This window comes from Cucurbitaria berberidis (genome assembly GCF_010015615.1).
Source record: "Cucurbitaria berberidis CBS 394.84 unplaced genomic scaffold K460scaffold_3, whole genome shotgun sequence".
NCBI classification, from domain to species: Eukaryota; Fungi; Ascomycota; class Dothideomycetes; order Pleosporales; family Cucurbitariaceae; genus Cucurbitaria; species Cucurbitaria berberidis.
In genome coordinates this window covers 3,580,138-3,601,469 of record NW_024468937.1, presented here as the reverse complement: position 1 = coordinate 3,601,469, position 21,332 = coordinate 3,580,138, and the positions used below count along the sequence as shown (strand labels likewise).

The 21,332-nt window shown below is 52.7% G+C and overlaps 7 protein-coding genes across 7 annotated transcripts; 4 read left to right on the top strand and 3 right to left on the bottom strand.

Annotated features, from left to right (window-relative positions):
- Positions 1-142: 142 nt before the first annotated feature.
- K460DRAFT_395379 (DUF221-domain-containing protein) lies at positions 143-6,576 on the top strand (the record flags this gene model as incomplete). The annotated part of the gene is made up of 7 exons (XM_040936042.1): positions 143-343; positions 397-1,756; positions 1,813-2,145; positions 2,198-2,759; positions 2,809-2,870; positions 3,239-4,197; positions 4,294-6,576. Exons 1-7 carry the CDS (start codon positions 212-214, stop codon positions 6,574-6,576), a joined length of 5,691 nt encoding a protein of 1,896 aa, XP_040788381.1. The 5' UTR covers positions 143-211.
- A 145-nt stretch (positions 6,577-6,721) lies between these two features.
- Positions 6,722-7,844, bottom strand: K460DRAFT_115659 (uncharacterized protein). The gene has a single exon (XM_040926590.1). The coding sequence runs from the start codon at positions 7,622-7,624 to the stop codon at positions 6,809-6,811; it is 816 nt and encodes a 271-aa protein (XP_040788380.1). The 5' UTR covers positions 7,625-7,844; the 3' UTR covers positions 6,722-6,808.
- A 3,296-nt stretch (positions 7,845-11,140) lies between these two features.
- K460DRAFT_285287 (uncharacterized protein) lies at positions 11,141-13,985 on the top strand (the record flags this gene model as incomplete). The annotated part of the gene is made up of 2 exons (XM_040928801.1): positions 11,141-11,436; positions 11,507-13,985. The coding sequence occupies 2 exons, from the start codon at positions 11,141-11,143 to the stop codon at positions 13,983-13,985; spliced, it is 2,775 nt and encodes a 924-aa protein (XP_040788379.1).
- Positions 13,986-14,335: 350 nt separating this feature from the next.
- Positions 14,336-15,669, bottom strand: K460DRAFT_338417 (uncharacterized protein). Its single transcript, XM_040931049.1, has 2 exons — positions 15,013-15,669; positions 14,336-14,961 (listed from the first exon to the last, which is right to left on the bottom strand). Exons 1-2 carry the CDS (start codon positions 15,595-15,597, stop codon positions 14,557-14,559), a joined length of 990 nt encoding a protein of 329 aa, XP_040788378.1. The 5' UTR covers positions 15,598-15,669; the 3' UTR covers positions 14,336-14,556.
- A 106-nt stretch (positions 15,670-15,775) lies between these two features.
- On the top strand, positions 15,776-19,340 carry K460DRAFT_115526 (Adaptor protein complex AP-3 delta subunit). The gene is made up of 4 exons (XM_040926588.1): positions 15,776-15,973; positions 16,030-16,729; positions 16,777-17,005; positions 17,058-19,340. Coding segments are annotated over exons 1-4 (3,111 nt in total). The 5' UTR covers positions 15,776-15,971; the 3' UTR covers positions 19,238-19,340.
- A 312-nt stretch (positions 19,341-19,652) lies between these two features.
- Positions 19,653-20,112, bottom strand: K460DRAFT_406047 (uncharacterized protein; the record flags this gene model as incomplete). Its single annotated transcript, XM_040936918.1, has 3 exons — positions 19,653-19,714; positions 19,863-19,995; positions 20,059-20,112. 3 exons carry the CDS (start codon positions 20,110-20,112, stop codon positions 19,653-19,655), a joined length of 249 nt encoding a protein of 82 aa, XP_040788376.1.
- Positions 20,113-20,380: 268 nt separating this feature from the next.
- Positions 20,381-21,300, top strand: K460DRAFT_312609 (uncharacterized protein). The gene is made up of 2 exons (XM_040930226.1): positions 20,381-20,744; positions 20,805-21,300. The coding sequence occupies exons 1-2, from the start codon at positions 20,589-20,591 to the stop codon at positions 21,135-21,137; spliced, it is 489 nt and encodes a 162-aa protein (XP_040788375.1). The 5' UTR covers positions 20,381-20,588; the 3' UTR covers positions 21,138-21,300.
- The last annotated feature ends 32 nt before the right edge of the window (positions 21,301-21,332 follow it).

Genomic DNA, 21,332 nt, shown 5'->3' with positions numbered 1-21,332 from the left:
TGAATTGAGGTGAGATAAGTACCTAGGTAGAACGTGATGACGGTGAGGCTAGACGCTGCAGAAGGCGCTAATTCCGTGCACAGTCCAACGGTCCAACGGCCAAACACGATGACATCGCCGACGCGACATCGATTCCATCATTCCTCACGCGTTACACAGAATTTCCCCCGCGACACGCCCTTTACATGGCGGACAGATACAGCTTTTGGCAATGATAGAGGGCAACAACAATACTTGCAGGGCCGGCCGGGACGACATCTGGGGGAAATCACATCCGCGCGACCTCCGTCTTCAGATCTACATTTCGCTCACCCTCGGTTTAGGAGCTTTTCTTACCTTCTGCGTAAGGATTGAGTACCCCAAAAGAAACAACTTTATACTGACTGTCCACTGCAGTTCCTACGTCCACGATGGAAAGGTCTCTACGCTGCACGCAAGAAGCAGAACGATCTTGCGACAGCGCTACCCGAGCTCCCCGATAGCTTCTTTGGGTGGATCATACCGCTATGGAAGATCACGGATGAGCAGGTACTGGCTTCAGCAGGCCTGGATGCCTACGTATACCTCGCCTTCTTCAAAATGGCTATCAAGTTCCTCCTCGTTACGCTTTTCTTCGCTCTCGCCGTCATAAAGCCCGTGCATGACACACACCCGGAAGGCAAGAAATCACCACTACCTGACGATCCTAACGACCACCGCATCCAAGCTCGCTCTACCTTCTCGACGCTAGCGGCCGAATACGAATACTATACCGATTACCTTTGGATGTACATCGTCTTCGTATACCTATTCACTGGGCTCATACTGTATTTAATCGTCTCAGAGACAAGGAGAATCATCGACATCCGCCAGGAGTATCTTGGTAGTCAGACTACCATCACCGATCGAACCATCAGACTGTCAGGCATCCCCATCAAACTTCGGTCTGAAGATAAGATCAAGGAGTTTATCGAAGATCTAGAAATCGGAAAGGTCGAGAGCGTGACCCTTTGCAAAAATTGGAAAGAGTTAGATGAGCGGGTGGTTCAAAGAGAAACCATCTTGAGGAAGCTTGAGGAAGCTTGGACTGTTCACCTTGGCAGTAAAAGGGTGGAGCGAAGCTTGGAAACTCTCCCCATAGTCCAGCCAACCCCACCAGAGTCGGAGGGCCATGACCGTGGAAATGAAAGTGAAGCAAGCCACCTGCTGGGCGACGTAGACAGAGATCCGGACTACGTCATTCCGTATGCCCAGCAACGTCCAACAGCGAAAATCTGGTACGGCCGCTGGAAGCTGAGATACAAGAACGTGGACGCCATTGATTACTACGAGGAGAAGCTGCATAAGATTGACGAGGAGATCAAGGTCCTTCGGAAGAAAGACTTTGAACCGACTCCGTTGGCTTTTGTGACGATGGACAGCGTTGCAAGCGCTCAAATGGCGATTCAGGCTGTGCTTGATCCGTCACCGTTGCAGCTTCTGGCGAACAACAGCCCTGCACCCTCCGACGTGGTATGGTCCAACACCTATCTCTCTCGCGCCCAAAGAATTACCCGCTCTTGGTCAATCACCTTCATCATTGGGATATTGAGTATTTTCTGGACCGTTCTACTCGTCCCTATCGCTGGCGCCTTGAACACATGCTCAATTCATGAGGTATTTCCCGGACTAGCGGACGCGTTGGACAGGCATCCAGTTCTTCAATCCCTCGTCAATACTCAATTGCCAACATTAGCACTTACTTTGATCAATGTAGCCGTGCCTTTCCTTTACGATTGTAAGTAGCCCACTCACTCTGCGCGCAAAACCTCAACATATGCTAATGCCTGACAGGGATGGCGAACAAACAAGGCATGATCTCGCAAGGCGACGTTGAGCTTTCTGTGATCTCGAAGAACTTCTTCTTCACTTTCTTCAACTTCTTCATACTTTTTACCCTCCTTGGAACTGCATCCGGTCTTGTGGACATGTTCACTCGCTTTGGCAAGAACCTCAACAGCGCCACCCAAATCGCGTATGCTTTAGCCAAATCTTTGTCTGATCTGCTAGGCTTTTACACGAATTTCATCATCTTACAGGGCTTTGGCTTGTTTCCGTTCCGCCTCCTGGAATTTGGTGCCCTCTCCTTGTACCCTGTCTACCTAATTGGAGCAAAAACACCTCGAGGTAAGCGAAATTGATGCCCTTGAAATTATAAATCCTTCTAACACCATGATAGATTATGCAGAACTAGTTCAGCCTCCGGTGTTCAGCTACGGTTTCTTCTTGCCGCAGACAATTCTCATCTTCATCATCTGTACGGTTTATAGTGTGTTGAGGGACTCCTGGCAAGTCCTACTTACCGGTCTTGCGTATTTCATGATTGGTCACTTTGTCCACAAGTACCAATTGCTATATGCCATGGAACACCGTCAACACTCGACTGGTAGAGGTTGGACTATGATGTGCGATCGTGTCATCGTGGGTGTCGTACTCTTCCAAATCACCGTTGCTGGCGAATTGGCTTTGAAGAAGGCATTCAAGCGCGCCATTATCGTGGCACCACTGATTATCGGCACCCTCTGGTTCCTCTTTGTGTTTTCTCGGACATATCGCCCATTGATGAAGTTCATTGCCTTGCGAAGCCTTCGAAATCCAGAGCAGTCGGATCTTGGACGCGATATCCAGGAAGAAGCCGTCGCATCTGGACGAGAAGGACGGAGGATGCGAGGAGGAAGACTCACTGTAGACGAAGCAAGAGAGAGCGGGCTACGGTTTGCTAACCCGAGTCTGATAATGCCGTAAGTGTATTGCCATCTACTAGGAAGCACAATCACTAATTCCGTAAAGTCTGAATGACGTCTGGATCCTCAATAGCTCCGCGCGATCCCAGAACGGATCTGGCGTGCATAGTGCGACCGACGAGTGGGAGTGAGCGAGGCGCGCTTTCCCCTCCGCACAGAGCACGTGGAGCACTTTCTTGTATATTGCAGTCATACCTTCCTGGGTTTTCTCTGGTTCCTCCTCGTTTTTATCTATTGATACCCATGATGTAATTGACATCGTTATTCGATCTCAGCGTTATACTTCGCACCCTCATCCGATCAACACAGCATTGCTTCTCTGTTTAACTTCACTCCGCATTAACACATCCTACATACACTAATGCCCGATAATTCATTCTTCTGGTCCATCATTCTTAGCCGTACATCAATTCCGAGGCGGAAGAGACGCCTTGAACCGGCGACACGCTACTGTTTTTACTGACTTTGTTCACGAGTCACTGCGCAACGACATCGCACCTCCAACGGGGGTGCTGCAGCAACGTCTTCACAAATATACCTCTCTCGGGGGGTAGCCGGAACAAAATCCGAACCAGCTTTGCCTGTGCTCGATCTACAACCCATTCAACGCGCGTCGTATTTCACAGCACCGACCGCTCGAAAGCTGTCTCTTAGTCCGTACCGACTTTCCAACGAACGCATGTCGCACATACTAGAACACCCTGCTCCAACTCCGCGAGTTGCCAACTCAAGACGGTTATCGGCGAGTGAGCAATCACCAGTTTCCTCCAACTACCCTGAACACACTCCAACATATCCTACAAAACGATCAGAGGTTTTGCGCCATGTCTTCCCACGTCCATCGCGCAGTCGTGCTCCACAAGGCCGGGAAGTTACATGTCGTGTCACGAAGCCGGATCACTACCACATTGCAAGTTCGTCCAGGATGCAATCAAGACCTCGAGTAGCGTTTCACAGATACATGACCTCTATTTTCGGCAATAGCTGGGAGCGTAACGTACACGCAAGCAGCCCTCAGAACAGATCCAGAGCCTCAAGCTTTGGTTCCAGGCCAGGGTCATCCAATCATGGATCAGTGCCCAGTCTAGACTTGGTGTCACCCGGTACGTTTGTGTTCAGTGGGCCAAGTCTTCGGTCTGAGGATTCCATCAATGATTCAACTTCCCGTCTCCCAAGTCTTGCCGCAAGCAGCGACATCCAACGACTGGTCCGAAATCGAACAGACTCTTTCTCCATGCTTGACAGTTCCAGTGTTATTGATGTGGGAATACTTGAGCCTGTCGTGGAACGAGGCATTACTCGCACTGTGTCAGACGTTCTACTTGGTATCAGCACACCGATTGAGGAAGCGGAGAGTTTCTCGCTCAGCGAGTTGGAACAGGATGCTATCCTCGATGACACAACATGCAATCAAAATTGTACGGCACTGGAAGAGGTCAGCACCTTTAATTCTATAGCGGCATCTACAGCCAGATGTGCTGTCTCTACTTTCGCGACTTTGCTAGTGCCGTATCTAGACACTTCCGCATAGAAAGCGCTGAGATTGTCAAACCGAGTATGGTACCGCGCTCTTGCTGCAGCGGCGCCTCCCATATTTCCTGCATCATACCGCCTACCTGTCGAGGTCGTGCAACAAGTCTACGATTACCTTGGTCCCAAGGATTTCAACGCTGCTCGGCATACTTGCCGAGGCTGGATGAGGGCCAGCCTTACCAAGAGCCTGCTAAGCACGATGTTGACAAGAGGTGGATGGCTGAGCAGCGCTGAAAGCGCCCTTCACGCCACACGTCATGCAGCAAACCATCATCCTTCGAGCATCCCACCAACTAGAGAGTGGTTGCTCAGCCGGCATCTTTCACGACAATGTGCGTTAGCATCCGGCTGGACTGGGAACGGGCTAGACAGTCGACCCGCCATCGTAGAGAGCTCTCAAGTTGACTTTGCAGAACTGTGCAATGGTTACACTGGCTCAAGCCGTCGTGAAAGTAGTAACCTGATCTTTGCGACAAGTGTATGTGGTCGGTTCTTATGCGTCGCACGGGACACTTTGATCTACATTTACGAAGTTCAAAATGGCTTGCTCACGCCTGCAACGAGCGTAGTGTGTCCGAGAAGGGTTCTTTCAATGAGTATGGATGTCTCTTCAGGTCGACACGCCATCGCCGCGCTCCTTGAAGGTAGAATGGGTATGGTTTGCGAGCTCTGCTATGGCCGCAAACCCGGAGATGAGAGCCCACTCGAAGTTCGTGTCGAAAACCCACATCGAACGACGACCAAGAATGCAAGCATGGCCAGTCACGCCAGTGAGTCCAAGGACGGCCTGGGTTTTGCGGAGTGTGCCTCACCCCAAGTACCTCCCGACCTTCCCTGCGTTCAAGAGAGTGATTTTGAAACTTTCAATGCAATTAATGTGCAATCGAATTACCAAGACGTCAGCCTTCGAGGGACGGATGATCAGCGGACGTTTGATCGAAATCTTATCAATCACACGTGGAACTTGAACCTGCATGGTCCTTTGACGACCAAGTTTAGCCCAAGTTCACTTCGTCAGAGTATACCCATTGAGAGTGGCACGTCCACATTCTACCGACACCTTTGCTCTGAAGACGACCCGCCACGCAGTGTTTCGATTTGTCCACAACGGCGTTGTGTTGCCTTTGGCTGTTCTGCGGGAATTGAGCTACACTGGATTGACGCGCTTACCGGGCAAAGCTTGGGGCGCTGGTTTCCACTCACTGCACCAAGCGATTACCTGTACTTCTTGTCTCCTCGTCCTGGTTTCGAGTCTGCCAAGAAACTGCGTCTCATATCCAGTGCGGCGCATCCCGATCATCGCCCCGCCATCATCCGCAGGTTCTTCTCTAGTCGACCGACTGTAAGCTCCTTCTGGGATTCGTTTGGACTCGAGTCAAGCTCTCGTCGTCCAACGTTACCGAGTTGCGACCATTATCATGCCGTTCCGCTAAGTGATGGCCATCATGTCTTGTTCATTGATCCGTCAACTAGCAAATTGACATTGGGCTGTGATGCACCCCTCGGTAGGCCCACAAAGCTCTTGCGCAAAATTGTATTCATTCCACCAGAGGAGAAGGTGGTTCCCAGACTCTACACTGCAGCCGCAGATATGTCGCAGGGCTGCCGGGTTTTAGTGGCCTATGGTGATACTATCATGTTATACAGCATCCCGCCTGATATCTGCAACCTTTCTCGACTCGAACAGAAGACAGAAAGCTGGGATGTATACACCGCGCTTCCGTTCTCCACCGAAGGGCGCGTGGAAAACCACTGGCTTAGTTGGTGGGACGAGCCCTTTGTCTTCGATCCCGCCAACCGCGATAATAGCAACTCCATATGGCCAATTGCCATACGGGGTACAGAGATTGGCCAACTTTCAGGCGTATGCGAACTTGCAGTCCAGACGCAACCCGAAATATTAATGTGGGCTTTCACACATTCTTCGCAATGTAAAACTTGGCGTCTTCACAACCATGCCGACCCGATCGTTCGCTCGAAAAGGTATATTTGTCGAAGCGGTCTCGTGCACGATTCCTACTCCATCGATGACACTGGCGATGTCATCATGGAGGATACTCCACCTATCGACCTACATCACGAGGAGAACGAGTCAGAGACGCCTCAAGCTGAGGGATCCGTCATTGTAGGGTTTGATGGAAATGCGTCTGGTGTGGTGAAGAGAATCCCCAAAGCACTTGCCATCGAGAACGATGAGTGGGTGGATCTGTTAGATGTGAGAGGTGCTTCGCATGCGTGGTTTGACAGAGACGGGGATGTCGTCATCTGTTATGGAAGTTGAGCCACGTGTGGTCGTAACGGGGAGTGAACACAGGTGCTTTTAATAAAAGAGTGTAAGATTGGGGGTTATTGACGCCGGTGGTGGGATCGACTTACCTATGCACAGCCTTGACTATTTCTACAAACTTACGACCTAATGAAATATCTGTTCTCTACAACCCTCCACGCTCATAATAAGGGGATGAAATTTCCTCGCATCCCTACTTCCAGCTCGAGACTCGTATCCCATGTCCTCACGTCCTACACGCCCGCCCACCACAGCTCGAAAGCGTATGAACATACCTCAACTTCCCGCCCTCAAGCCTGAACTCATGACTATCCGGCATACCCCCCGAGCCCCCAGGCGTGCCCCCAAAATCCATCTGAATATCCACGGTCCCGTACTCCTCATCGATCACATACTGCCTATTAACCAGCTTAACCCCACTCGGCACACCAACATCACACCGATCACTCGCCTGTCCCTTGCCCGTATACGCTCCGCCTTCAAGACGAGCGCACGGCTGGCCCCACGGCACTTTGACGCTCTTGTCATTGAAAAGATCGCAGTAGGCGTCTCCTGCTGCTTTGATAGCGGCGCGCGTGTCGCGTTTATCCGCGGGGATGGCGTCCCATTTCTCCTGCGAGGCCCAGTGATACGTACCCGTTATATTGAACAGCCAATCCCCCTTAGTCGTAACGATGCTATCAAACTGCGCTACTTTGTTCGTGGCATTGTCCACGCGCAGCTGCGATGCGATGACGTACGGCGCGGCTGAATTGGTCACGATGAACTCTGTAAAAGCGGCGCATTGGGGCACGTCGTGCTGTGCACGGGCGTGGTCGACTTTCAGGGCTTTGGAGAGGACGCCGGACTTGATGTCGACTTTTTTGCGGTTCTCCGTGTAGGTCACTGTGCTGGAGAGGGAGGTGAAGTTTGTCTGGCCTGCGGTTTGGGCGGCGAGGACTTGGTCGGTTATGGCCTTGAGGGTCTCGCGGGTACATTCTGCGGATGCGCGAGCTGCGAGCAGGCCGAGGAAGGTGGGGAGGAGGAGGAGGAGGTTATGCATGGCCACAGGTTGTCGATTTCTTTTACTATTCTCCAACGCTCGAAAAGAAGAGTGCTACCATTCTATCATTAGGTCTCACTCTAGCCTACTGATATGTTGATGGCCGAAGCCCCCGCATTCATAAATTGCCATATGGCGTAAATGGGGCTTTGCCGTCCCCTAAATGATGCGAGTAACACTGTTACACGGTTGGGCTGTTTACATTCGGCAGTTGGGTTTAGTATAGAGTAGCAATCTATCTCATTTTCCGAGTGGAGCGAGAGGGGAACATGAAATCTACGCTTGATTAGACAGGCACGAAGTGGGGAGGATATAGAGCTGGAAGCTTGCCTGAATATCCATGTACGCTCGATCGGCAGTTCGCCTTGTGTAGTAGAGGCTATAACGCGGGCCAAACTGAATTCTGGTCTGTAATAGGCCGGTGCTGACAACTTTCTGAAGTATTTCATTCTTGCACATCCATCGCCCTTTTATCTTGGCATTGTTGTTCATGGTCAATCCACGCTTTTCTCTACAGGATTGCGCATGAACATGTGTAATCGCCTCGGTCTCGCATGATTGCATGTGCTCTGTTTAGCGGAAGATGCCGGATCTTCAGCACCTAGACGTGCAGCGAGAGAAGAAGAGATTTGGAATTGGCGGAAGTAGACAGGAAGAATTGACGGAGATCGATTGCTCTCACCTATAATCATGATGACTTACACAGGGCCCCATGCGTGAGACGTGGTGCATTACGAACACGAGAGATGCGCTGAGAAACGACCATGTAGTTATCAAGTAGCCATTTTCGTTCTTAGGTCGCGTTTATATTGAATGCAGCAAGTGAAACATAGTGATAGAGCGATAAGGAAAGTATGGAAAGAGTGTAGGAATGACGAAACGTAGAGGAAGGTATTTCACTAGATCGCGATGCTACAATAATCGCTTCGAGGTCATTGTCATAAGCATGGTTCGGTGTATTAAGACACGGGGTGGAGATACAGCTGAGCGCAATGTTCTCCGCAGTTTACGAACAAACTAGTTACAAGACAGTAGATGAAGAGAATGGAAAGGAACTAGGAACGCAGCGCAGCATCAGAGTTTGGGTCCCGATAATACCGCCGGTTGTGGCGTGGGGCTTCGATGATGCTAATGCAGCTCCCTACGGCCGTGAGAAGAAGAAAACTGGAGCTGGGCAAGATGAGTGAGCCGAGAAAGGACCGATCTCGATGCACCCGCATGTTGAGATGCACAGGGAGGATGCTTCGTTGACCATGTCCGAAGGCCGCAGAGGATTACGCGTTCGCAGCGGGGAAAGAGCAAGCAGCAATGGAGCAGAGCAACCGAGAGGTTGGAGAGTGAGGGGCGGGAGAGCTAATGATGAGGGCGTGATGGCCTGCAGCTGTAGTGCATCCACCCACGATGGATCTAGCCAACGTGTAGCGCCAACGAAAGCTCGGGAGGCTGGAGAACCGAACCGATCTGACATGCAACTACGGACTGAAGTAATGGACTAATGAAATAATGAACTAAGAGAATATTTGGAAACCCCTTTATTCTGCTCAACTAGCCTGTGGGCGGCCGTCGATATGCGGGGGGAGGTATTGTGGAGTCTCGACCCGTGTTTGTTAGAATGCGTACAAGTATCGCGCCCATGGCTGTCAGGCTGACGCGGTCAACAAGTCTTGTTGGATCGTGGGTGATGGTTTTTTTGTGTTTATAATCCTGTCTGTCCATGAGGCTTAATTACCCAATGGTGTAGCCTCATGGAGAATTAACGGCCGCGTCTGTGCATCTCACCAATGCGGCTATGGCCCAGGCAGGCTGGGCGGGCTTGACCCGAGTCTGGCAGAGGCGTAGCGCTACGTTGCAACTTGGCAGTGATTTTGTGTAATTCCGTCAGAAGTGCGAACAGGGCCGTGACGAACGGCTTCTATTTCTCTAAGCGTTGGTGTTAAGACAGGCATGCGGCATGGGCGATGACAGGAACCAGCCCGTGTCGGCTGAGGACATGGCCCCCGGGAGCTGGGGAGCTGGGACGAGAAGAGAAAGGACCCTAGCGATGGCGTCTTGCAAACTATCGCCCTCGGAGTGTGCAGGCTGAATCGAGTCGAGGATGCGCTTCGACACAATAATGGACGCTGATTATTATTGCTGTTGGTATGTATTGTATTTGCTTCTGCAGTGCAGGCCGTGTCTTGAAGCGTAGCCACTCAAAGCCACACGCCGCTCGCCCCCTCCCTTCCATCTAAAGCGGGTCTTCTGTGAAGTCGGCCTATGGAGGGAGGATGGGCCTGAGACAGCAGCTTTGAGGGAGACGGTGTTCAACAAAGTCGCTCTCCGTGACGCCATGTGTCGAGGGCCAACCAGCAGCTTTTGAGGGTTTGTCGGAAAAGCAGGGCCATGGTGGTGGAGGCGTGCGTCGTCTAAGTTTAGACAGACGGTGGACCACGGACATGGATCGTGGCTATATGCTAATCAGGGTGTGTGTGCAGCAGAGGAGGCAAATGGCTAGTAGCTCCCTTTCCAAGACAAAAGCTCCTGGCCGCTCCGACACACGCTATGCCCCGTAAGGTCGGCATTAAATGGGCAAAAAAGATCAAAAGTGAAGATGATGCGGCGGCGGCGTGCTCCTTACTACTACTACTACTACTACTATCCATGGCCATTGTGACCCGCGCGCGCACTGTGCACATGCAATCCGCCTCTCGCTGATGAGCTACTGCCGCACCCTCCTCCCCATCGCCTACCGACGTCGTCATCGCTTTGTGAAAGCTGAATGAAAGGTGAAAAGTCTCTTGTAGACTCGGTCGCTCGCTGAAGCCCTACTACCTACGTGCTTGTACCCTACTGCGCTCTAGGTGTCTGGTAAGTCGCACACCCCCACCCTGGGACCCTCTCCCCCCCGATTGCCTCGGAAGGATTAGACGACGTGCATGTCGCAACGCAACGCAGCGAGTGTGCAAGACATGGCGCGCTGGAGAGGCTGGCAGGCGATCTATTAGCGCATACACGGCGGCCAGATCGATGGCCTCTGGAGGTTGACACGCAGCGCAGTGTGCGAGGTGAAGCGGCGTCGACGACAACGACGACGACGACGACTCCTCCAGCTCCAGCTTCATCTGCACCGCTCCCGTCCCTGCCTGCGCCTGCGCCTGCTCACCTCATCCATTCACGATCAAATAGCACCCGGCCACACACTTGCATGGCCCAATGGCTCTCTGGCTTGCGCTCTAGCTAACGGTGATTGTCCCATAGGCCCAACCCATACCCACATTCGTTCCTTCCTTCACGTTTCATCTTCCTCTCGCTGGCTGTCTGCGCCTCAGCAACACCAAGCAGCAACAACACCACCACCACCAGCAGTAGCAACCGTCGCTCCTTGTTCAATCGCTCGCCCATCCACTCCACGCCTCGCACCTTCTTCTGCGTGCATGATTCCATCCCACATCTCGAGATAGCCGATCCAGGCTTCGAAGCGCCCCTTCCCTCTCCCGCTCGCCCCCCCCCCCCCAGCGGGCTCACTACAGCGACACAATGGGCAAGCCAGGGCTGGGCATCTTCACCGCCCGCCGCAAGTCCCAGGGCAATGCCTTTGACCAGGTCGACGTCACCGCCAGTCCGAGCCCCGACACTGCGGCATCTGCCCACGCGGATCCAGGCGGCTTTCGCCTCTTGAGCAGGACCGAGGTCGACAAGGCCAACGAACGCAGGAAGACACAGGAGAAGGAGTCCAAGTCATCCAAGTTCCCGCGCTTCAGCAGCTTCGGCGCTGCTGCGCACAAGGGCCGCAATCATTCTTTCGACGACGAATCTCCAGGCTCCTCAAAGCGGTAAGCTTCAATCTGCTAGCAATAGCGCCGCAGGGCTAAACCCTGGAAACCAAACTAACCCTTTAATTAGCGATAGCAAGTCCAGCAGTGGAACTCAGTTTTCTACGTCGCGGCCTTACACAAACGGCCAGCATGGATCGACGTCGACCCTCCCGTCCTCTACCGACACCAGCTCTGACGACAATCTCTTCGCCAACCTCCCCCGGCCCCAAATACCCCAAAATAACAGCTCGTCGAGCTCGTATTCAATCAAGAGCATGCGCAAGACCCTCCCCTCGGTGCCCAAGCCTAGTTCAGGGGTATCCTACCAGGACCAATTGCCATCCGACTCCAACACCAGGCATCGTGCATTGACGACATCGAGCTACGCAAGCACCGCCGTCCCGCCCAAGCTCAACGACGATCTCGACTTTGGCGGTTCGTCCTTCGGGGACGACATGTTTAGCGGTCTGAACCGCAAGTCGCCCGAGTTGCCAAGAGACGTTGCCGGCCGCTCGCTGCTTTCGGAAAAGCGCACATTCCAGGCAGAGCCCATCAAGATCCACCCCCATCTTCAAGTCGAGGCACCTTTAAAGAGCTGGGACAGCCATGGTTCTGCTGACAACCTGATGTCTCCCCCACGCTCCGACGACGACTCGCCCCCTCCGCCTCCGCCCCTGCACAAGTACAACCCCTACGCGCCCGTCGCTTCCGAGAGCCCTACCCTGCACTCGTCCGCCACCTTTCAAGACGCCGATGCCCAACACGTACGCAAATCTTTCATGGAAAGAAAGACGTACCGGGAAAGCTCGCCTGAGCCACAACCAATTTCCATCTCGTCATCCGCAAACTCGTACGAAACACCTCTCTCGTCCCGGTCGGCCTCGAGTAGGACAAACAACACAACACCGCGGGCTGCATTCCCACCAAAAGCCCCCGTATACCCAGACACCGACGAGGATGACTTGTTTACCCCGGTCAAGGTTACACCCAGGCCCCAGCCTAGGCCCACGCCGAGTCCTACAGCCCCAACCATAACCGAGTATAATCCTGCACCTACACCTGCACCTGTATCAGCACCAACACGAGCACCTTCAGCTACCTCTGCGGGAAATGCAAATGGGCGTGTGATGACACAAGCAGAATTTCGCGAGTACCAAAAACGGCAAATGTCGAAGCCCTCTGCAGATGAGAGCTCGGATGAGGAAGACTACGAAGACGAAGAGGAGGCCATCAAGAAGCGGGAGGAAGAAGAGATTATGAGGCGCAAGAACCAACAAATGCACTTTGCACGAGAAGCTATGCGTCGCTCCACTACAGCGCCCGGGAATCCAGGCGGCTCTGGGAGTGTAGCAGACGGCTTCAGCATGGGCTTCCCTTCAGAAACATCAATCAAGGCAGACGAATGGGAAGACGAAGACATACCACTCGGCATTCTTGCGCAGCATGGGTTCCCCAGTCAAGCACGCAGTCGATTCCCAACTCAACCAGCTAACCCGACGCCCTCGTACTTCCCAGAGCGTCCGGCTTCTGCTGGTGTCATGAGCTACCGTGCCTCACAGGCAAACCTGCCTGCCTTTGCGAGGAATCTGCCCGCGGATCCCTATATCGGAGGCGGATTGGTCCGACCCTTGAACCGAGAATCGATGGGTTTCAACAGCTTTGGCCAAGGCCCTGCGTCTATTGCTGGCGATTCTGTTGCGAGTGGCATGGGCATGGGCTCCCCTTTGGTGTATCAGGATGCTGGCATGTCGCAGCCGTCTCTAGTGGACCAGATTCAGATGCGGGATATGACGAAGCAAAAGTATATGGGCGGTGCATCCGCCAAGAAGCCACAGGGCGGACCCTTCACTGGCATGCTAGGACAGCAGATGAACTCATCTGGCCAGCCACAAAACCCCATGCGCGTGTCGCCGATGCCAAATAATCCCATGATGAATATGATGGGAGGCCAAATGCCCATGATGGGCATGGGCATGAATATGAACCCGATGGGGTACCCGCAGGATCAATACTCACAAATGCAGCAATTCCAGCAGATGCAGCAAATGATCGCCATGCAGCAAATGCAGCTCCAGCAGATGCAGCAAATGCAGCAAGACCCACGCATGTCCACGTCTTCGCCCAGTAACGGCTTCCAGGGCAACATGATGGGCAATGGAAGTTTCCTGGGCGTACCCGGGCAGCAAAATCGCGCCATGTCGTTCATGTCCAGCAACGGAAATCAGCAACAGCGTTCCATGTCTGGCTTTGCGGGTGCTGGCTATACGCCCTCGATTGCACCGTCGGAACGATCCAATATCGGTCTTTCTGCTAGATATCGCCCCGTAGTGAATCACTCGGATTCGATATCCAACGGCACTTCAATGACACTCCAAGCCACGGGTGGGGCGAACCAGGGCAAGCCTGCTGTGATTAAGGGCATTTTGAAGAAGGGCAGCCCACAACCGAACGCGCACGACGAGGAGGAGGATTGGGGCAAGATGGCAGCAAGAAAAACAACGTCTGCAAAGGGAAAGGAGAATGAGGGATCCGGCCTCGAGGAGCTCACCCGTGGTCTAAGACTTTAGAGCGTACACGCATTCATATTCCTTGGAAGACGCAATACTACGGAACGAGGATGATCTATAGCGAGCGATTTGGGCAGAGTGTTGCATTTACAAGCGGCGTTTTTGATTTGAGAAGACTTGTTGTACGCTTTTGCTTGTTTGGGAAAAATCTGGCGCGCGACTACCCCTGATCTTGATCTACTGATAATCTATGGTATTACCGGGGTGGATATTCAAAGACCATCACTTGCATATGAAAGCCAGGTTGGCTTGAATTTATTGATTGAAAGACGGGATATGGGCTTGGTGTTTTTTCTAGGGGGACGGTGGGCAAACAAAGATTCTCTTGTAATTATAATATAATACATTCGGCTCCTCGCTGGTCAAACGTCCTCATTCTTCGTCGCACACAAAAGTCACTCTTGGACTGGTTCATGGAAACTTTGTCAGACGTTTTGTGATTTGGAAAGTATTCAAATGGTATCTATTGACCTGACTGACTAATGGCGGCGATATGAGCCGATCATGTCCTTCCTATGTCGCACCCCGTGACGCCCAACGCCCTTTTGCATTCGCCCTTCTTCTCCATGTCTTAATTACCATCTCGGTCCAACAATTCCCTTGCCGCAATGACCTCGGCCTCGTCAAAGCCTCTCCAGCCTTTGTTTCCGGCCTTGTAGTGCCTTACAATCTCAGCCAGTTTGCTTGTTGCTATTTCCTCGAGCTTCTTCACTGTCGCGAGCGCAGGGATAGGCACATCTTCATCATCTTGGCTGTTATTATTGTTATTGCGTTTGCTGGAAGTCGACTGTGTCTCGGAGAGGAGGGGGAGAAGTTTCGTAGTGACGAGTTTAAGGCCGTAGTAGCCACGGAGGTACGCGTCGTTGAGTTCAATGGAGCGGCAGAAGTGCTTCAGCGACAGGGCGAGAGCGCTCAGGCTTGGTGGGTTGTTGGAGGCGATGGAGAGGTAGTGTAGCGTCGCAACGTGTGCATGTGCCTATTACTGTTGTCAGATGAATCCAATGGACCAATGCGTCTTGAAACTCACACTCCAAGCGTTCGGCGTGATAAGCAACACCTCCTCCGCGCAATAAATCGCCTGGCCCCACGCCGCCTGACTTGCATACAGCTCACTCGCCTCGGCCCAAGCCTCTACATCCGTCGGGCTATTCTGCAACAGCACCGTGACAGCCGTAATGGCATCCTGCGGTCTGCCCAGCGCTTTCAGTACGGCGACGCGCCTCTTCCGTATACTCATATTGGTTGGGTCCTCCCTCAATATTTTCTCATAGCCGTCGAATACCTTCTCCAGATCGCCATTAGATTGCGCCGTGGCTTCGTTGTATATGCCGCGCAGCGTGATGATGCGCTCGTTGTGTTGACCGAACCGGGCTTCGAGACGGTCGAGCAGGGCACGAGCCGAGGTTTCGTCGCCGGTGCGGAGCGCCGAGAGGAAGAGGTTCTCGTGGATGGTCCATGATTCGGGTGTCTCGCGGGAAAAGAGGAGAGAGAGGGGCCACGGCAGTGACGACGTGGGCGAGGTGGAGAGTATGACGGGAGCCTTTTGGGAGAGGGCGAGGGCGGTTTGCGGTGATATTTGGGATGGCGGTGAGAGGAGATTTGCGTGCGCCATCTTTTCTGAATTCTGGGTAGGAGCACCAGAGAAAGGAATTGAATGCTGTAGGTTTGTGTCGTGAAATGCGGAGATGTAATGTAATGCGGATATGGGTGAACGTCTAAAACTCCTGGCCCAAGCTCCGACCAGCATTCGGCGAAACCAACGCCGGCGGGCAGCAGATGCACGTCGATGGCTTGAACAGACTTCGTCTTCACTCCCCACCTCGGAACGACCAGTGACACCCAGATCCATAGCTATCCTATGACGACGCTGTCCCAACGATGATGCCTGCTGGCTCTCCCTCTACACGTTCCCGCCAAACTGCCCCTCCTTGTGTGCTAAGATACCCGTACACGCGACTGCGGGAAGCCACCTGAGAAGCCGACAACATGTACAAGACTCCAGATTAAAGCCTCTGAGAGCTAGCAAATTCTGACGTGTAGACAGGTTCGAGAAATCCTTGTACGACCTCATTCGAGGCCTCCGAAACCACAAAGGCCGCGAGAAGGAATATATCGCCGAGAGCATAAAAGAATGTCGCAAAGAGATTCGGTCCAACGATATGGACCTCAAGGCCACGGCCCTCATGAAGCTCACGTACCTTGAGATGTTCGGGCACGACATGTCGTGGGCGAGCTTCAATGTCCTCGAAGTCATGTCGAGCTCCAAATTCAAGCAGAAGCGCACGGCATACCTGGCTGCTGTCCAGAGCTTCCGCCGGGATACAGAAGTTCTGGTGCTGGCGGAGAATCAGCTCAAGAAAGACATTACGAGTTCAAGTCCACAGTACATTGCGCTCCCACTAGGCGCTATTCCGCACGTCATCAATCCCAGCATGGCCAACTCACTCCTGTCAGATCTGATACCGAGATTGACGCACTCGCACGCCATGGTCCGAAAGAAGACAGTCGTCACACTCTATAGACTGGCGCTGGTATACCCGGAGACGCTGCGACCCGCATGGCCCAAGATCAAGGAGCGCTTGCTGGATGATGATGAGGATCCAACCGTCACAGCCGCCATTGTCAACGTTGTCTGCGAGCTAGGATGGAGACGCCCGCAGGATTTCCTGCCTCTAGCACCCAGATTGTTTGATCTCTTGGTGCAGGGAAATAACAACTGGATGGCTATCAAGTTAATCAAGCTTGTAAGTGTCAAGTAGTGCTGAGAACGAATTCGTCTGACCCCATGCAGTTTGCGACCCTGACCCCTCTTGAACCTCGGTTGATCAAGAAGCTACTTCCGCCATTGACGAAGATTATCCGAGAGACATCCGCTATGTCGTTACTGTACGAATGTATCAGTGGCATTATCCAGGGTGGTATCTTGGAAGCGGCTGAGGGTACCACTGAGGGCGAGGAAGTAGCAAAGCTCTGTGTTGGCAAACTACGAGGAATGATGGTGATAGAAGGCGATGCAAACCGTAAGCTAAAGAATACAACAATTCACATCGTTCATTTCTCATCGATCTGCAGTAAAATATGTCGCATTGCTCGCTTTCGACAAGATCGTCAAGCTGCACCCATACCTAGTTTCTCAGCAGCAAGATGTCATCTTGAACTGTATCGACGATCTAGATATATCAATACGAATGCGCGCTCTGGACCTCGTAGTTGGCATGGTCAACGCGGACAACCTCACTGCCATTGTTGGACGGCTAATGCGACAGCTTCGAAATGCACCAATCGCTACAGCAGCGAATGATGCAGGTATCGACCGCGCTCGGATGACTACAGTCACACCATACGCCGACGAAGACGACTCTGATGCCGAGGAGACGCTTCGACATCAGGACGAAAAATCCGATCAGCCACCGCCTCTCCCTGATGATTATCGAGTCAATGTCATTAAGCGAATACTAGACATGTGTTCGCGCGATACCTACAGCAACATTACTGACTTTGAATGGTACATTGATGTACTTGTGCAGCTGGTTCGGGTTTCGCCAGCAACCAAAGCATCTGCTGTGGAAGAGAAGGACGATCTAGAACAAGTAGATGACATTGGTGGTAGCATTGGGCAAGAGCTGCGGAACGTTGCTATTCGAGTAAAAAGTGTTCGATCAGAAGCTATAGACGCCGCACAGTCCCTCGTACTCGTCGACCGAAGAGACCAAATGTTCCCGGCCTCCGGAAACGGCGGTCAGGGCGTACTCGAGTGCGCCGGCTGGCTTGTCGGAGAGTACGCAAGTTACCTCACTCGACCGGAACCCGTCATGACATCGCTCCTACACCCTGCATCCCTCCAACTTCCATCACGGACCCTCGCCGTATACCTACAAGCCGTCCCCAAGGTCTTCTCTAGCATGGCGGGGAATGACCAAATGTCGTGGACTCCAGAACGGAAAACTCTTATGTCTCTTCTCATGGCTCGAATCATCCACTTCTTAGAGCCACTTTCCACCCACCCTAGTCTTGAAGTACAAGAACGTGCAGTGGAGTACCTAGAGCTTATGAGGCTCGCTGCTGAAGCTGCCTCTGGTACTGCAACTGGCGTAGGCCATGAGGAGTTTACTGACCCTCCACTGCTACTAACCCAAGCCATACCTGCCCTGTTCTCTGGTGCTGAGTTGAACCCAGTTGCACCTGGCGCACAACGGAAGGTTCCTGTACCTGAAGATCTAGACCTCGATACACCGATCAACGCGAACTTGCAGCATCTGCTTTCGCAGGCCGATAACGAAGGGTATGAAACAGAAGAAGACGACGTGTATGCGGCATACGCAGAGCCTATACCTGCTTACACGGAAGGGCCAGTGGTTGCCACTCCAGCAGCAGATCGTCTCGACGTGCCGCATAAGGAGCCCACCTCATATCAAAATGCCGTGGAGGAGGAATATCTTGATCCTGACATCATTGCGCGGAGGAAGGCAGAGCGCAGGGAACGCCACAGGGACGATCCATTCTACATTGACCCCGATGCGGACAGAAGCAGTGGAGCGGTCACACCGCTTAGTAGAATTGTCCGCGACGGCAACCAGGAAAATAACGACCTGGACATCGATTCGATCCCTATCATGGATCTCAATCTAGAAAGCAAGGTGTCGTCATCCGAGAACCTCCCTCGATCACGAAGCCCCCGCAAGCCGATACGGAGAGTGGAGATCATGGGCGATGAAACATTGGGCCCTTCTGCGCCAGATTCTTCAAGAGAAGACATCATTCAACCGCGCCCGGGTAAAGCAAAGAAATCGCTGCTTGAAGTAGACAGCTCGGGCCTCGGTTCACTTAGCTTGGACGACGAGGGCGTATCTGGCCGCAAGCTTACGCAGCTCGAGATCGAGAGGAAAGAACAGGAAGAAGCCGAGATGAAGAAAGCACTGCAAGATATAGAAAGATTAAGACTTGAGATGCAACGCGCGAGCGAAAGAGTACACGTCAAGGAGGAAGTCGCAGTCAAGAAGAAGAAGAAGAGGAAGGTTCGGAAGGTTATTGTGGAGGGAGATGAGCCTGCAGAGACTCCACCGGCAGAAGTCGAGGGACAGCCCGAGGCAGAGGACAATGCGCCAACGAAGAAGAAGAAAAAGAAGAAGGCTAGGCCTGAGGTGGATGCGGAGAAGGGCGCAGACGCAGGTGCCGAAGGGGAGGTCAAGAAAAAGAAAAAGAAGAGACGGACAGTGGCAATGGACGAAGGCGAAGGTGCACCCTCTGAATAGTCTCTGGCTTTGTAGGCCGTCAGACCAAGTCGACCTCTGGACAGTTAAATAAGTTCGGGGATCGCAATTTTGACAAATGAGATTCGAATTGCAATGGCAAATATGACCAAATATGACCAAATGTCGCGCGGCTCAGCTCCAGCTCCTGCATGCCTGTACCCTATGATGAACGCCATGGCCTATGTAATTGATATAAAAGAAGAAGATGCCCCTGTCTCTCGCTCCCTCCCCCTTGTCGCCAATGCATCCCGCTCACATTCTCAGCATCCGGTATGTGCCCCATTTCACGAACGCCCCTTTCAGTGGGTGGGTGGATGACATAGGAAACCGAGTCGGATTGGTCGAGGTGGGTCGTGGTGCTGAAGGGCCAGGGGATATAAGATGAAGACTCCGAAATCGCAGGAGTTGAAAAGGCTTAAAAGAACAGCTTCACGAGCTCGAAGAGAACGCCACCGCAGAGTACGAAGCCGAGGAGAACTACACGCGCATGTTAGCGTCTGAATCTGTTTTAAAACTCCATCATGCTCCCTCTCCCCTCTCGCTCGTCAACAACGCAAAGGGACCATTGCGCAGCCTCTCGTGTGCGAAGCCTGTACCTCTTCAAGGGAATCGGAAGAAGACGTACTAATCCAGATCTTGCTAATTGGTGACTTCTGCGGGCCCTGCTTCTTGGTGATGATTTGCTCGGGTCGTCCCATCTTCTTCTCCTGCGCTTTCGCGAAGCGCATGTTCGCCTGGCGTTGTTGGGGTGTTTGTGCCTGCACGAGCATATCAGCAACCTAGCTCTCGAACGCTCTTGTATTGTATTGATTGTACGCCACGGCTCGGGTGAGAGCGGTGGCCAGGGGCGTAGGGAACTCGCGCTCACGTACCATTGTGTAGGGTGGATATGGCGGTGTTGATTGAAACGGGGACGTTTGAGCTTGGCGTTTGGTATGAATCCAATTCCCTAGTTTTAGTTTGTAGAAGGCGCCGAACGTTGGATCGAAAGAAAGTTGGGGATCGGCGGTGATTGATAGGCAAGCGTTCAAGGTGATGCAAGGTGTTCCTTTGGCAAAAGGTTGCGCACGGGCCCGTCGCGCTAAGAGTAGCTCTGGTATGCGGAGTTTGGAGCGGAGGTTTGCTGCTTTTGAATCGTGGGTAGCTTGCTTTCCCCTCCTCGTTACTTTATACTTGCTTAGATAAAGGCTTCAAACTTGACACATTGCGCCAATCTCGTCATTGACTCATCTCACGTCCTTCCAGTTCCTTCTGCAAAATTCGAAAGCATTATCTGGCCTCGATACAGCTGGCAAACCCCCCAAACGCAAACGTAAAGCTGGTGCCTTGGTGTCTCTCCCAGGCGGCAAAGATGAACCATGTCCGGACAGCAACGTCAATAGCATCAAGGAGACCCGTCGCGCGAAGAATAGCACACGTGTCACGGAGAACGTACGCAACTGAGCCTCCTCCTCCACCGCCGCCACCGAACTCCACTTCACAACAACTCAAAGAGCCGTCGCGGGTGGTACGTCACCCACCCAGAATCCCCACCCTCTCGATTACTCCAAACTAACAGTATCGCCAGGGCGCATACTACAAAACTTTTGGTAGCCCCCTACTGAAATGCTTCCTCGGTGCCCTGTTCACATATCAAATCGCATACTATGCGTGGTTCAAGCTCGAGACCATCGAGGAGCAACACGATAAGCATACAGAGATCAAGGAACTACAATACGAGCTTATGGAGGCGATAGCACAGCAAAAGCAGAGTGCGCAGGAGACGCTAAGTCATGCTGTGGATGCTGTAGAGGAGGCGACGGACAGAATAGTCGAAAGCGTCAAGGAAGGTGCAGACGAGACGGTCAGGGCGACTAGTGCTGTGGGGAAGGTGGCGAAGGGGGGTTGGTGGCCTTGGTGAATATGTGGGAGGGAGTTCTTGTGGGAGGGGACGTAGAAGAGGATATGCCTCCCAAGACTTCATCTGTCAAACTGGTATATGTACAGTACCTGCCCTTATACACATGTAGGGGACATATAAAGATACCCAAGCTGAACTTTTCTTTACAATACCTGCTAATGTTCGCTTTCAAAATGCTGCACTTTCACAAGTTCG

Excerpts from the sequence above, each read along its gene's own strand:
- K460DRAFT_115659 (XM_040926590.1), bottom strand. The coding sequence starts at position 7,624 with ATGCATAACCTCCTCCTCCTCCTCCCCACCTTCCTCGGCCTGCTCGCA.
- K460DRAFT_338417 (XM_040931049.1), bottom strand. The coding sequence starts at position 15,597 with ATGGCGCACGCAAATCTCCTCTCACCGCCATCCCAAATATCACCGCAA. Across the intron at positions 14,962-15,012 it reads TCACGCCGAACGCTTGGAGT|GCACATGCACACGTTGCGAC; the intron begins GTGAGTTTCAAG and ends CAACAGTAATAG.
- K460DRAFT_115526 (XM_040926588.1), top strand. Across the intron at positions 16,730-16,776 it reads CTATCAAGTTAATCAAGCTT|TTTGCGACCCTGACCCCTCT; the intron begins GTAAGTGTCAAG and ends GACCCCATGCAG. Across the intron at positions 17,006-17,057 it reads GATAGAAGGCGATGCAAACC|TAAAATATGTCGCATTGCTC; the intron begins GTAAGCTAAAGA and ends ATCGATCTGCAG.
- K460DRAFT_312609 (XM_040930226.1), top strand. The coding sequence starts at position 20,589 with ATGAACCATGTCCGGACAGCAACGTCAATAGCATCAAGGAGACCCGTC. Across the intron at positions 20,745-20,804 it reads TCAAAGAGCCGTCGCGGGTG|GGCGCATACTACAAAACTTT; the intron begins GTACGTCACCCA and ends CAGTATCGCCAG.